Source organism: Brachyistius frenatus, unplaced genomic scaffold, assembly GCF_029030835.1.
Source record: "Brachyistius frenatus isolate BFR_SWC_R1_liver_20210118 unplaced genomic scaffold, ASM2903083v1 Contig_20, whole genome shotgun sequence".
Classification (NCBI taxonomy): Eukaryota; Metazoa; Chordata; class Actinopteri; family Embiotocidae; genus Brachyistius; species Brachyistius frenatus.
This window is the reverse complement of record NW_027210619.1, coordinates 3,203,523-3,219,176: the sequence shown is the minus strand read 5'-3', so window position 1 is coordinate 3,219,176 and position 15,654 is coordinate 3,203,523. Positions and strand designations below refer to the sequence as shown.

The window sequence follows — 15,654 nt, the reverse complement described above, 5'->3', positions numbered from 1 at the left end:
AGGAGAAAATGTGAGTGAAGGAAGCAAGGACGCATATGGGAGAAAACAGAGTCTGCGATTTTTATTGGACACCTCTGGAGGGCGGTGTCTTCCTTCATGGTAACTACAGAATTTCAAAGATATTTAAAGGTACAATCAGCAGTCTGCAGAAAAATGTTAACAACAGCATACACAAGCAAACACTTGTGACTAATATTTGTAGCGGAGGCAGGCTATTTTATGGTTTAACAATAACTTATAGCTTAGTCCAAACTGTCATAAGTTTGTTGAAATTTACTGGGAATTTGATCATTTTAACTCACCATGATGAAAAAAACAAAAGTAGAACGGAGTATTTACGCCGAGCATCTTTTCCTGCATTATATTCTCTACAAAATGGTTTTGGCATATTATGTTACGTTATGTGTTCTTGTGTTATTTGATGAGCAGTTATTTACTAAAATTGCTAAATCAAACAAATATTGGCTACCGATTTTTTTTCTAAGATTTCGGATGTGAAGTCAACAGTAGTAGTTGCTGACCGTCTATACGAGCTCTTATTTTGAAAGCTCCAACAGGAAGTCCACTCTGTGTCTGACTTGTGTCACAGACCCCTCCTTCAACGGAGCATCTCGTGTTCCTCAGAGGTGACGGATGCGGCCGGTCTTGCGCCGGTGTACGGAGGAGCGAAGCGGGGACAGCACAGCACCACCACCGGGCGCAGCCACGGACACGAGCCCGGAATGGCGTCGCTCGGCGCGGGGCTCCATCTCACTCGCAAGCGCGGAGCAGGCAGGAGCGCCGTGGTGGAGAGGAGGAACCTGCTCACAATGTGCAGGTGGGATTTCCTCAAGGATAGATGAAACAGCATCTGCAGCTGAATTTATGACGGCAGATTTGGCAATTCATAACGCGCGCATTTGTTTGAGGTTAGCTTTAAAGGGAGCATCATTCGAACCTCTGCTCCATCCTTTATTGAAGTATGACTTAACATGTACACAATGCCACAGAGGAACTCACTCTTTGTCTGTTGGATGAGTTTTAATGAAAATATTATGAATGAGGTGGATGATTTTAGATAAATGTCTCCAATCTTCAAATCGTTCTCAATCACCAACACAGAAACACACGCCCACCAACAGCAGGCTGTATTAAACATTCATGCCATCACATTTCAGTTTTAGTTACCTTAAATTCAGCAGAGGATTAAAGTCAGGGTTTTAAAGAATATGGGTCCAAATTTACACCCTAAAGAGATGTGGGCCACCAAAATCTATTTGTAGGTTTTTTTCATTCATGCAACTGTGCCATTATATTTCACAATTCATGATTTAAGTGCAGAAAGTCTCTGTTGACTTTTATGAATCTCGAAAACACTGCACAAATTGGGTGTTTTGTAGAATATACAGTAAGCATAAGCAACTTGGTGCCCTCACTTCATTCCTCAATATATTTATAAATGACAACATGGTAAATGTGGAGTGTCTGAGATAGATAAGTGGATAGATGCTGCTGATTTGTGCACACAGTTGTCACCTGCCTGTTTCTCCTCCTGTCTTTGTCAGCTGGAGTGAGAAACACTGTGCTCAGAGTATTGATTTGCGGTCGTTTCGGTGCTGCTGGCAGATGTCAGTTACTGTCCCTGTGGTGCGTTTGAGACAGAACACTAGAACGGTTGACAGAAACGGCGAGATACACAGGTGTCTTTATTTTGGCACCAGAAAAGTGTATCGGTTCAGAAAACAAACTGATAACACACTACCTGCTCCAGCTGGTGTGTGCTCAGCCTTTTCTAAAGGGAACAAATCTGGCATTTTCAGGCTTGCGGTAGGTCAGGTGCGACTGACCCCCTTACTCCAGGAGCATTACCTGTCAGAGATGTAAAAAGAAAAGTAATTATAGACAGGTGCTCCTTGCTGACTAAGCTGATCTTTTTTTGGCTCCTGCTGCCTTTGCACCAGCCATCAACTCGCTGATTGGCACAAGCGGAGATGGAAAAAGACTGAAGAGAAAACAGTAATTCAGTGAGAACAAGGACTGAGAGAAAAGCTGATCAAAATACAACAAAGGGAGGCTGTTGGACCTATTGACTTCCTCTTTTGTTTCTCCTTAAATTGGCAAAAAATAATAATAATCTGATTTCCACACAGTCAGTGAGTTTAATCAATTTAGACAACTGATCAATCACTTGACAATGGCTGGAATGACGAATGTTATCTGGTCTCAGCTTGCAAATGTGAAGATTAGATGTTTTCCTTTGTTACAAATGAAAGTAATCTTTATTTCTTTTAGTTCTAGGACTGTTGCTCAGATAAAACAAGCCTTTTTGATACCACATTGTAGTCTGGGAAAGTTGTAACTGTTGTTTTATTCTATTTTTGACATTTTATGGCCAAAATAATACAAAAGAATGATAGTTTGCAGCTCTGTTAGCTTATTTATTATGTATTTGCTTGGTCCAGCTCTTTTTAATCTCATTTGTTCTCTGCTCTACCTAATAATGCAAATAGATTTTTGTCTGTTTTGTGTTTGTTGCTACAGTAGATGAGATCCGGTACGGGTCAAAATAGATAAAGAAAAGTAACTTAGTTATCCGCACAGAGCAGCTGTGACTGAAGACACCAGTTTCATACATCTTCAGACCTCCTGCAGGTTTTAGTGTTTGGACTCTGTGATTTATTTCTTCCTAAAGCTAAGACTGTAAGCAACATTGCCTTTTTTGTGTATGCTGCCATTCAGAGATTTTGGCTGTTGAAATTAATAGAACAGTAATTGCATTGTTGAGTTGTTGTTGTAAGTACTTAATAGGTAGTGAGCTGGGAAATGTTTGGCTTTGAAGTGGTTTACGATCCACATTGTTTCTGCAGCAGTTCAAGTCGTGTGTCTCAGGGCCACAGAAGTGTCTTAACTGGTTCAGTTTACCACTGAAAATGACAAGTTTTTATGGAAACTCAGCTGATTTTTTTTTGATGCGCTTTGGGTTTGCCAAAATTATTTTTTTATTATTTAAGATACAGTGCCCAAAGATGTTACTATAAAAGTTTTTTTTTCTTGCTTCTTGCTTAAAATTTTGATATGTCATAGAGGGACAAACACGTGTTACTGATGTTCATATTGTGTGCACTTTTTTTTGTCTTTTTCTATGCTACTGTGAGGAATAAATTTCCCCACTGTGGGAATAATAAAATAAAATCTAATCTAATCTAATCTAATCTAATCTAATCTAATCTAATCTAATCTAATCTAATCTAATATGACATCGCTAATAAAATTCGATTTTTGGTATATCAAATTAATTTAGCCCTGTTTGATTTTATTGTTTACACCTATGCTTTTCCCAGTGACACATCAAATCCTGCTTCCTGTGTTGGTGGGGATAACTATCAGTTTTTAAAATGTTTCATCTTTTGATAGTTCCCAAGTTGTCACATCATCAGTCCATCGAACATTTCTCATTCATGAAGCGTGGCACTGAAAACAAAACATTCACCACTCTTTGAAAACAAACCGATGTCAGTTATTGTTGTCAGTCACCGAGCAACAGGCTTCTCTCGACTTTGACCACTTCAACGCTAATACTGCGTGCTTGACTTTAAAAACACAACGTCAAGAGTCACACTTGAATGAAGTGTGAGTAAAAACGCATGTTGGGGATTTGGTGGTCGGTTTGACAGGACCACTATGTTAAAATCATCTTCATAGTTATGTCATTTTAAGACGATTTTTACGTTGTTTTTTTTTGCAGGGTCTCAAGTTTCTCACACTGACTCAAAGTCCATGTGAAAAGATTTTTGCTGTGAAATATCAAAAGTAGTTACAGTTGAAACCAGAAGTTTACATACACTGTGCAAAAAGACACATAACACTTTTTTTCTCACTGTCTGAAGTTAAATCAGACTAAACCTCTCCTGTTTCAGGTCCGTTAGGATTACCAAAATTATTTAATTTTTGCTAAATGTCACAATAATGAGAAAGAGAATTTCTTAGAGAATTTTATATTACTTTCTTTGAGGTCAAAAGTTTACATACACCAAAAGTACTATGTCTTTAAACAACGTGGGCAAGCACAGATGATGATGTCATGGCTTTTGAAGCTCCTGATAGGTTAACTGACAACATGCGAGTTAATTGAAGGCACACCTGGGGATGTATTTTAAGGCCACACCTCAAACACTCTGCTTCCTTGTTTGAAATCATGGGAAAGTCAAAAGAAATCAGCCAAGAAATCAGGGAGAGAATCGTGGAGCTCCACAAGTCTGGTTCATCCTTGGGTGCAATTTCCAGATGCTTGAAGGTGCCACGTTCATCTGTGCAAACAATTATACGCAAGTATAAACATGGGAATGTCCAGCCATCACACCGCTCAGGAAGGAGACGGGCTCTGTGTCCCAGAGATGAACGTGTTTTGGTCCGACATGTGCAAATCAACCCCAGAACAAAAGCTAAAGACCTTGTGAAGATGATGGCTGAAGCTGGTAAGAAAGTGTCATTATCCACAGTAAAACGAGTCCTGCACCGACATGGGCTGAAAGGCTACTCCGCAAGAAGGAAGCCATTACTCCTGAAGAAACATAAAAAAAAAAAAATCCAGATTACAGTTTGCAAAAAGACACCAAGACAAAGACCTTAACTTCTGGAGACATGTCCTGTGGTCTGATGAAACTAAAGTGGAGCTGTTTGGCCATAATGACCACCATTACATTTGGAGGAAAAAGGGGGAAGCTTGTAGACCTGAAAACACCATCCCAACTGTGAAGCATGGAGGTGGCAGCATCATGTTGTGGGGCTGTTTTGCTGTAGCAGGAACTGGAGCTCTTCATAAAATAGACGGCATCATGAAGAAAGAACATTACCTGGAAATATTAAGGCAACATCTCAGGACATCAGCCAGGAAGCTAAAACTTGGGCGCAAATGGGTCTTCCAAATGGACAATGACCCTAAGCAGACTGCCAAAATAGTTAGAAAGTGGCTTGAGGACAACAAAGTCAATGTCTTGGAGTGGCCATCACAAAGCCCTGACCTGAATCCCATCGAAAATTTGTGGGCAGATCTGAAAAGGCGTGTGCGAGCGAGGCGGCCAACAAACCTGACTCAGTTACACCAGTTCTGTCAGGAGGAATGGGCCAGAATTCCAGCAGAGTCCTGTAAGAAGCTTGTGGAAGGATACCCAAAACGTTTGACCCAAGTCATGCAGTTCAAAGGCAACGCCACTAAATACTAAGGAACTGTATGTAAACTTTTGACCTTGAAGAAAGTAATGAAAAATTCTCTAAAATATTCTCTTTCTCATTATTGTGACATTTAGCAAAAGTTAAATAATTTTGGTAATCCTAACGGACCTGAAACAGGAGAGGTTTAGTCTGATTTAACTTCAGACAGTGAGAAAAAAAGTGTTATGTGTCTTTTTGCACAGTGTATGTAAACTTCTGGTTTCAACTGTATAGCTGATAGGATAAGTGCAGTGTGACGTCTGACTGAATGTCTTTGTGAGAGCAGGGTTGTTTTTCAAAGTGTCTGAAAGTTAAAATATATAAGCCCTTACTTGTGGAAATGCACTGAGATCTATCAGTTTTTCACAGGAAGCTCATAGTCTGTGGTCACCTTGCTGCTAAGCAACGAAGGAGTGCGAGAGAAGCAGAGTGAGATATGAAGTGAGATTATTTAGTTGATGTTAAGGGCTGAACACAATTTGGCAGAATTCATGACACGCACGCACGCACACACACACACACACACACACACACACACACACACAGACACATCAACACATCGTAGCTTTGTCCATTAACTTTCCTTCCTGCGTAATTAGGTGAAACCAGATTAGGCGCAGCCGGTCGGCGCACACGTCAGTTATAGTGGGCTGCAAATTATGGCTGGTTTCATCGCAGCAGATTAATCACAGCATCATTACAACTATTTTCATTGCCTTGTAATTGATGACAGACGTTGCGTTTGTTTGTTAATTAAGATCATTCTTCTTTTTCTTTGTCTGTTCATATGTGCGTTTGGTAAAATGCACGTCACCCGTCCCGAGCTCCAGCCTCTGGCCCGAGCTTTGAAAGAAAATGATGTGACATCCGATAAGCATGTTTTGACAGAGTGGTTTAAGTGAGTGTTTGTCTTCAGGGTGGGATCAGACAGCAGCAAGAAAAGGGCTTTTCCACTGCTGCAAGTGTGGGAGAATGGAGATTCATCTCTCACACATGTAAAGGGATACTTAAGTAATTTATTAATACCAGTCTGTGTGTCTTCTTTAACTTTTGTTATTTTATTTGCTTGCTGTGTAATCTGTTCTATGTATTATTTATAATTGTACAGTGTATTGGAACCATGTGGGATTCTGCAGTTTAAATCGATTGATTGATTGATTGATTGATTGATTGATTGATTGACTCTTTTGTGTTCAGGTTTTCCGTGAAGACTCTCCTGGACCGCTCCTGTTTTGAGACGATAGATGACTCCTCTCCAGAGTTTATTAACTTTGTCTCCATCCTGGAGCACATCCTCAGTCATCGACTCAAAGGTATGCAAACCTCTTCTCATCCACGTTTCCCAAAATCCTGAACAAACACGCAGCATATCATAAAAACACATGCAAACAGGAGCAAAATTAGTAGAATATAGGATGCTCCAATCTGGAAAATGTTAGTGAAATTTCTGTCAGGTTTAGGTAGAAGAGCAGTATAAATGCAGATTCATAGTCGTACAAGTCTCAGTTTCTGTGTGTTTTTCTCTCAGGTCAGACAACTTGGTTTGGCTACGAGAGTCCTCGGAGTTTCTGGGATTACATAAAAGCTGCCTGCAGTAAAGTACCTCATAATTGCAGCCGAAGCATCGAGAGCATGGAAAATGTGCGGTCATCGAGAGCGAAGGTGAGGCCACAACCATCTTTGGGTTTGATTTATTTTCCTGATACAGCAGGAATAAAAGAAAGTGAATTTTCAAAACACCCAAGAGTCAAATACAAACTGATTATCTGATTGAAAATACATGTTTAATTTAGCTAGAAATGCCAAGATAAAAGCCAGTTTTATATACACGGAACCACATCAGCGGCTTTGAGTCTAAAAGTATCCTGACAGATAGCAAAATAATACACACATAATGCAGAATCTGGCATTTGTGCTTTTGGCTTGCTTTGCATTATCCTTTTAGAGCAAGAGCAAAGGAAACAGTCAAAAAGCGTTAAGATCTGAGCAAAAAATTTGACTCACCTCATGTGTAAGAGAGAAAACAACCAAACAGGCCGTCGATGAGACAGGACTCGCTGTCTCTCACTCCCTCAGCTCATGAACTCAGATACAGGAATAAAATCAGAAGGGCAATTTAGAAACTAGGCTATTTATGTCTTTTCCACATACTTTTTAACGACTGTCTGGGTTTTACAATCAAGTTGATCATCAAAAACACCAGGAAATGTTTCACATGGTTTCTACATGCTGGGTCATTAACAGCCATTTAATCAAGACACTTATGTCCAAATGGCATTTGTGGAATTGTCATATGGCTGGCAGTGTTGATTTCCCCTTTGTTTGGTCCATCCACCACTTTGGAAACTGAAATGTCTCTGCAATTATTCAATGGATAGCCCTGAGATTTTTCACAGACATTTGTGATTCCCAGGGGATGAACTGATCCAACAGGTTGAAGTTTTTGGTGTTCTGTGAAATAGCTCAACATCAAATAGACAAAAACAATGCCGTACAACGATGTGACTGTAACTCTTTGTCTGATTGTCTTTGATGGTTCAATTGGATGAAATAAGCTTCTGTGAACAACAGAGTGCCGTTTGTCTCTCTCTCTGCAGGGCAGAGCATGGATCAGAGTCGTCCTGATGGAGAAAAGACTGTCAGAGTACATCTCATTCGCACTGAGGGAATTCAAAACCACCAGGTCTCAATGTGGCACTTATACACACACACACACACACACACACACACACACACACACACACACACACACACACACACACACACACACACACACACACGCACACACACACACCCTTCAACGCAATTCTAGAGTTTTGATCAAAGCAAGTGTGGCTAGAAGTGCAAGACAGTTTATACTTTCTGTCTGCAGACCCCCTGCTCACACATTTTGCAGCTGTACCTGTCCACTTTGAGTTGAATGAAGTTCATTAATTAACACATGTTGATTTTAGGAGGTTTTATGAGGACGGGGCGATCATGCTCGGAGAGGAGGCCGGGGTGTTGGCAGACACTCTCATCGGACTCAACACCATTGACTTCAGGTACTGATCATAATCTCCTCCTTCTTCCCCGATCAGTTGTGCTTTCTCTCGCTGCTGCCCTTGTTTATGGTCATTGGATTGACCATTCCTTTTACTAATAGTAAGGATGCTCCAAGAAACTTTCATCTTAATGGAGGTGCAAAGATGAATGCAGAGGGAATAAGAAGCTGCAGTGTCTGCTTCCCTCGATTAAATTAGAAATACATTATATCAACACTATACAGGGATAAAATACCAGAAATACCTTACAATACAAAAGCCTATTAAGTGGGTTTTACTTCAACTGTATATTTTGGACCTCCCCTAGGAGCTCTATTAAAGCAGCTTTCCTTTGTAATTTTCTACATATTTTGTCTGGAATTTAAACATTTGTTTCATTACTACATGAGTTGGTTTTGCATTATTTGCAATTTTGTTTAAGAGGGACAAACCTGCCAGACAGTTAGTGCCTGAAAGTTGCATCGGCTGCAGAAGTTGCATTTTTTGATGGGAGAAAGCTTAATGAAACTCCTAAAATGATACTGAAGCAACTGTATTAGCAAAGAGGGACCAAACTCCTCAGTAGTAAATGTAAGGCAATTAATTATTACTACAGATGAATTTGAGTAGTCAAGTAGTCAAGTTCAACAAAGACATCTGACAGCCTCCACAAAGCCGGATTAAATTGTACAAATTGAACAGAACCTACTACAAATTGGTATTAATGGCAAGGTGTCTGGTCTGGATGTTTCTTTGTATGTACTGTTTCTTTTGAAAAATGATGAAATGAAATTTATATACTGAAATAAATCACAAGATATTAGTTACATGAATCAAAATCAGTGCATTTGGTACAGGATCATTAGTTTAGACATTTCACATTAAAGAAGAAATTATTGGATAAAATCAGAGTTGCTCAAGATAATAAATCATTATCTGACCATGATCTAATTATGTGGTATTTTACAGTTTTAAATAAAGTGGGTTTAATGTGCCTTTTTTGACACAGCTCAGCAGAAAAAGACCATTTTAATGTCAAAGTGATAGAAAGTGAGCAAAATTAATTACGAGTATAAAATAAACATACAAAATATTTTGTAATAATCCAGTTAATAAAAACATCAAAATCATGATTGGTGCAGGCAGTTGGTTTTAGTCATAAGTCTAATGGAAAGTACGTCTGTGTAGTTGTGGGGTAACTGTTATATGTCTCTGAGTGGAAGGTTAAACTTTTAATGAGGCAGTATTGTGGCAAAACTTACACCATGAAGAGTCCAAGCACCTGCAGAAAACATGATTGAAAGGTACAGCTGAGGAAGGACATCTTCACTTTGAGTCCTTTTAAAACAATCATTAAAGTTTTAAATCACACCATCTTCACCAAGGGAGTGAAATCACAGGGAGGAGACGAGTAAGTGAGGACATATGACATCTCTGAAAGATTTGACTTGCATGCCGTCACAAATCATTTGTTGGATCTTGTAGTCACATGCTAACAGGAGTGCTGTCTTCTTTGTTTAGCTTCTGTCTCAAAGGAGAGGGTCTGGATGGCAGCTGCCCCGCTGTGATCGACTACACGCCCTACCTGAAGTTCACTCAGAGGTATATGAGATCAAAGAACTCACATCACACAGTTCATGATTAGTTTACTGCAGGCCTAGTTTATATACCTTTTTATTAATTGATCAATTATATTGGAGGGCAGGTGTCATAATTGTCCTTTTGCAAATAAGGAATCGTAAATTTAATGTTCGTTGATGCACTTTGAAGGTACTGAAGATGTATGTAATACAGCAAACAGTTGCCCACTTAGTTTGTGGTTGAAAAAAAAGACTGTGCTGACGCAGATTATATTGTTTACCTGTGTTCACTGTCTTCCAAGTTTATTAGACTTCATTTCAGCACCATGCTCTGGTCAAAAAGCCTCTTTCTCCTCTTATGACGTCACATACGCTTTATATTTATGTTGTTTTCTCGAACAGATTTTTAAGTATAAAGTTCAAGACTTTAGTTGTGGTTGGGGGGACAAATAGTTTTGTCTAAGTCTCAGATTTTTGCCTGTTTGACAACAGCCGCTGTAGAGGCTGTGTTCTGATAAGAGGCACGCTGTGATTCCTTGTGCAGAACAGACAGCATCAGCAGTGACGAAGAGGAGATGAGGACTCTGGGGAGCAGCGGCAGCGAGAGCAGCACGCCCGACAAAACAGCCACCGCTGCCTCCATCTTCACCGAGCAGAGCAACCTGGTCAGCAAGTGCAAGCGCTTTGAGCAGAAGTATCGCATGGCTCTGGAGCAGAAGGTGTGTGTTTACATATATTTTAAAGGAGCAGGATGGCAGTATATGCCAGCGTGACATTTTCCTCTGTGTTTGCATGATGATTAGTGGCTTGGTTTGTGAAATGCCAGGAGGAAACTAGCCCTGTGAAGAATATGTTTTTGATGCAAACACATATTGAGCTCAATATATAATCTTGCAGCTGAAAAATCTCTAATGTGGCCTCCTCTCTCTGGCCGTTGGTGTCTGCTCGGTGCCTGTTTGTTTTCAGTGATAAACAAAGCTTTCGTGGTGCCTTTGTGCCATTGAAACAAACAAGTGAAGAGTTTGTGTGTGTGCCTGTGTGTGTTTGTTTGCCTCAGGGTTACCTGGAGGAGCTGGTCCGTCTACGAGAAGCCCAGCTGTCGGAGGCCGTGTCTCATACCAAGGCTCTTCAGCAGAGCCTGGCAGACACACACCTCTCTCACACGCTGGAGAAAGAACAGCTTGAGTACATCATACTGGAACTGCAGGACCAACTGTGAGTCATTTCTGCTGAGTGTGTGTGTGTGTGTGTGTGAGACAATTAGGTGGAGAGGTTTGCAGCAAGTGCAACTGTGAATTTGACATTAAGGACACAGTGAGAAGCCTGGAGGTTGCAGGTGGTTTGTTATTTGTGTGTTCTTGAATCAATTGCATTCAGTGCTGCTTTTAGCCCAATAGAAAAGCTGCATCAGGGTTGTATCTTTCCGTTAATGTTTTAATCAATGACAATGCCCTTTCTGAGGCGGATCACTAATTCAATGTGAGCTACAAAATTTGTCGGGGATTTGGTGTCATGATCTCGAGGAATGAAGCTGCAGCCTCAAGCCAGCGTGATGACTCAGTTAATGGTTTCAAATGCAAATACAGTGCAAAGCAAAATGACTGAGTAATGAGCTGAGACAGAGAGAGTGAGATGCTCTTATAGGGACTATAGTGAGAGAAACTGTGATGATGACAGTCTGAATCATTAAAATATGCAGTTTGAAACAGAGATGAATGAAGAAAAATACCTCAAAAATGGTGGATTCTTTTTGTAGAACTGATAACAGATGACTGTTGGAGGGTTTTTGAGGCCAATCTTGGAAGTAAAAAAAATCTGTAAACAATTGCTATCTGACATTCTTCTTTCTTACATAAGCTAATGAGAAACATTTGCTAGTCACGTTAGTGGCGTTGCTGTTTGGACGGCAGTGTTGGTCTGCTGGTTAGTCCACCACTGAAATGTCTTAACCCTCGTGTTGTCCTCGGGTCAAAATGACCCGCAGCTGTGTTCAACCAAGTTCTATTTTATTTCTATATTTTTTGGGATCATTGGTGACAAGGAGGCTGTGAGGGTTTCTTTAAAGAATGATGACCAATGATCCCAAAAAATATTTTAAAAAAATATAGAAATAAAATAGAACTTGGTTGAACACAGCTGCGGGTCATTTTGACCCAAGGACAACAGGGGGGTTAAAAATGTACTGGCTGGGAAGTAAATCATTAAGACATTCTGGGTCTCCAGAGGATGAATCAAGCTCACTTTGGTGATTACCAGAGTTTTCCACCAGTGCTACCTGCAGGTTGACATTTGTAGCATTTACTGAATTATCCTGACAACTGCTGGATGACTTGCATGAAATTTGTTCATTCATGTCTCCTTATGGAAAATCTCAGAACCCATCGTCTATCGGTCTGATGACGATTTAACTTCTGGGGGGCAAAAGTTGATATATTGGGTTTCCAGTGTGACCAGTGGATATCCAGGCAAAGACTTCCTGCACCGGTCGTTGTTTACACTCAGATACGAGAATGGAGTCGGAGTTGAGAAACGATGTCTACGACCTGATTGTTTCACAAGAAGCCAGATTACTGTTTAAAACCGCGGCAACAAAGCTATTAAAAAGCTCACTCGCTTTCCAGACTGGATTTCGGCCTGGTTGCTCCGCCCCCTTTGGCTCGCCACGCAATACTGTTCACCTGCATGCAACCAAAGCATACTCAAACTCTGTACTACTCAAGACTTCCAATATGTTGTCCAGATATCTGTTCAGAGAGAATACTTTAGGGATGAATTGTTAACAACTTTGATACTCCTTTAACATTCAATTGATTGCCAGTAGTAGGAGAACATTTCACTTTGTCAATTACTTTGACAAAAACCTGCAAAGCCAGTGACAATCCCATCACACCATGTTAATTACTAATTAGCAAGTGTGAGCATGTTAACACGTTAAAATACGATGGTGAACATGGTAAAAAAAAATATACTTGCTAAAGCATGGAAGCATTGTCATTGCATTAGCATCTAGCACAAAGCAGTACAGACTGACAGCTGCTCGCATAACGATAGACTATAAAACTGCTTTAAAGGAAAATAATGCCAAGAAGAAGACAGTTTGAGTTTGTGGGTTGAAAGTGTTACAGCAACCAAAACATTAAACAATCTCTATGATTTTGTTTGTTATATATAGTTATTTCTTCTGAACTTTTTGTTTCATGTCCGATTGCGATGAATAAATGTTACTAACCCCGTGACTGTCTCGTATTTTCAGGACGGTGCTGAAGAACAACGATTTGCGGTCCCGACAGGAGTTGACAGCCCATCTGACCAATCAGTGGCCATCTCCTGATACCTTGGATGCTAACGCCGTTGCCTTGGATACACTGCTGTACAGGAAGGGCACGGGACAGTGGGAGGAGTATGTAGATGTATTTTTTTTACATTTAAACATCAACAAGCACACAGCCATCGCATCTGTAAAAAACACAGGAAACAAATTGGGGCAGAAGGAATTTACAGATGAACACAGAGGAAGTAAAGGAATTAAAAATGGAAGAATCTCTATAGTGCAAATAAATTATGGGTAAATATTGTGAAATATAAATAAAGTAAAAAATAAATGGGTGGTTATGATTTTGACTGCCATCTGTTCACATAGGAGGAGTAGGCAGATGAGTTTGCTTCCTTCAGCTTCTGCATTATTTTCATTCACAAGTATCTTAAAAATATAATGAATTAAGATCTAATTAGATCTATATCCATAAATTTGAAAATAAATGTGAGAAAATCATGCTGTGTTCATACAAATAGAATCATCAATTGTCACATTCAGTGTTTGCGCATTTACTTTACTCCCCCCAAAGAAAAGGATGTCGATGAAGCACATAGTGTCTCCTAATTGTTTGTAATTTAAATCAATGCTGTTACAAATCAGTGCTGTGGTGCAGCAGGTGGATATATTGACAGTGGATTATAGGATCAGTGGAGAGCAACTAGAGGCCTGGCAGGGAGCATTTCAGACAGCACAATCTTTACTTTCATTTAAATTTGATACATTTCAAGAAGAACTTTAATCTTAATGCACTCGATTTATTTGGTATATATTAATTGTTAAACCACAAAACCAATGTACCCCGAAGATTGGATTGGAAATAATAGTTATTAATAATTGTTTAGTCCATAGGATATCTTATAAACTCAATTAAAATAACATACTTGAATGTTTTTTGTCTGACGCAGTCTAAAGGTACTCGGTCATATAAAAATGCAAGTGAGCAGAAATTGGTTGTGATTCCTCTTCTGTTCTTGTCAGCACTAATTATGCGCGTGTAGCCTTTATTGATCCTCTCTCCTCTCCTTGCAGGAAGAGTTTCCAGAGTCTGGAGCAGCTGTCTGCAGACATGAGCCTCTCCCAGACTTCACTTGAACCGTCACACACGCTGAGTCTGGAGGCGCGGTCGGCCGGCACACTGTGGCCCCACCAAGGTACGTCCCCTCCTACAAGCACAGCACTGCTCTCCGAGACGATCTCCAACCCTTTACATGAGCTGTGTCTACCATGTCATTCAGGTAAAGAGGAAACTCCGTCACTAAGAGGTCTGTGTGGCTCCCTGACCTCAGTAGCCAGCTACAAGTCTCTGGCCAGCCTGAAGTCGAGCGAATGTTTGGCAAGTCCTGCAACGGAGATCAGCAGTCCAGGCATCACTCCTTCGTAGGGAATGAGGAGCTGAAACCAGCTCACCACCAGGGCCAGACAATCCAGGAACTTTCTTAGCGTAGGTGATGTTGATTTTGTTTGTAGACGTCTTATGTTCTGTATGTGCAGCCCAGAGGTTTAAGAGACAGAAGTCATGTTTGCAAGCTGAGAATCTGGTGAAGCATGTTCTTTGTCTTATCACTGTGCCATGGAGCTGAAAGGATCTCTAAATGTAATGCCATCAAAGTGTGTTCGAAAGTCTTTGGTTTTGTTGATGTTTTTATCTGTGGAGCATCATTTCCTTCCTTTCTTGGAATCAAATTAAAATAGAGTTTATTATATGAATCATCATGTCACTATAGCGTATTTAAAAGACAGGAATGAGTTGGTGTGTCCCCCTCTGCTGAATATTCTGACTGTAGATCAGGTCAGAGTTGTGAGAAAACACAAAATGTCACTAAGAATTTTCTATTGTCAAAAGGATTCATTAATATATTCTCTTCTGTTTCTGCAAACATTGAATTCTTATTGTTTTTTTTATCCACTAATTTATTTGATTTATGACAGAGAATGTTTATTTTAAGTGTGTCATCAAGTCTTTTGTTATCGTTTGGTTCTCAGGTGTAAATGTTTTCCTTCTGTTTTTGTTCTCAGGTATCTCACTATGATTAAAATTTACTTTTTAGTCCTGGGTTTACTTTGAAGCTGAGCTTTAGACAGCGACAATATTCCCTTTAATTATTAAAATGCAGTATTTCACAGCGATGCTTCGTTACCACAAATAGATCATTCCTGAAACTCTGTATAATGATCTGTGTTAGGACTCGGTAAAGAACAATAAACAGCAGGTATTTTGAGCAAGAGAAACCGGTGTATTTGCAGCATATCAGTATGATGTAAATAGTATTCTTGGTGACTAGCCGTGTACCTCAACACTGAAACTTTACAGTTTGCCTTCAGCTTGTTCTAGCAGTTATTTGCACAGACATACAGCAGATGTTTCATTAGATTTATTTGCCTTTTCGTCTTTGATTTTCAATAAACTTCCACTTGCTAAAACACTTGAGAATTTGACTGTGACAATTGAGTTTCTTGTCAGCAACAACAGGTGCAGTGATAAAGCTTATATAATCAGTGAAAAGAAAATCAGGTATGAATATTTGACATTTGAAAAGTCACATTT

At 39.9% G+C, this 15,654-nt stretch overlaps 1 protein-coding gene across 1 annotated transcript; it reads left to right on the top strand.

The window, feature by feature from the left end:
• Positions 1 to 613: 613 nt before the first annotated feature.
• On the top strand, positions 614 to 15,534 carry rundc3b (RUN domain containing 3b). The gene is made up of 11 exons (XM_069695994.1): positions 614 to 817; positions 6,388 to 6,503; positions 6,719 to 6,852; positions 7,788 to 7,873; positions 8,145 to 8,234; positions 9,735 to 9,815; positions 10,338 to 10,512; positions 10,851 to 11,008; positions 13,047 to 13,193; positions 14,139 to 14,260; positions 14,345 to 15,534. The coding sequence occupies exons 1-11, from the start codon at positions 723 to 725 to the stop codon at positions 14,488 to 14,490; spliced, it is 1,350 nt and encodes a 449-aa protein (XP_069552095.1). The 5' UTR covers positions 614 to 722; the 3' UTR covers positions 14,491 to 15,534.
• The last annotated feature ends 120 nt before the right edge of the window (positions 15,535 to 15,654 follow it).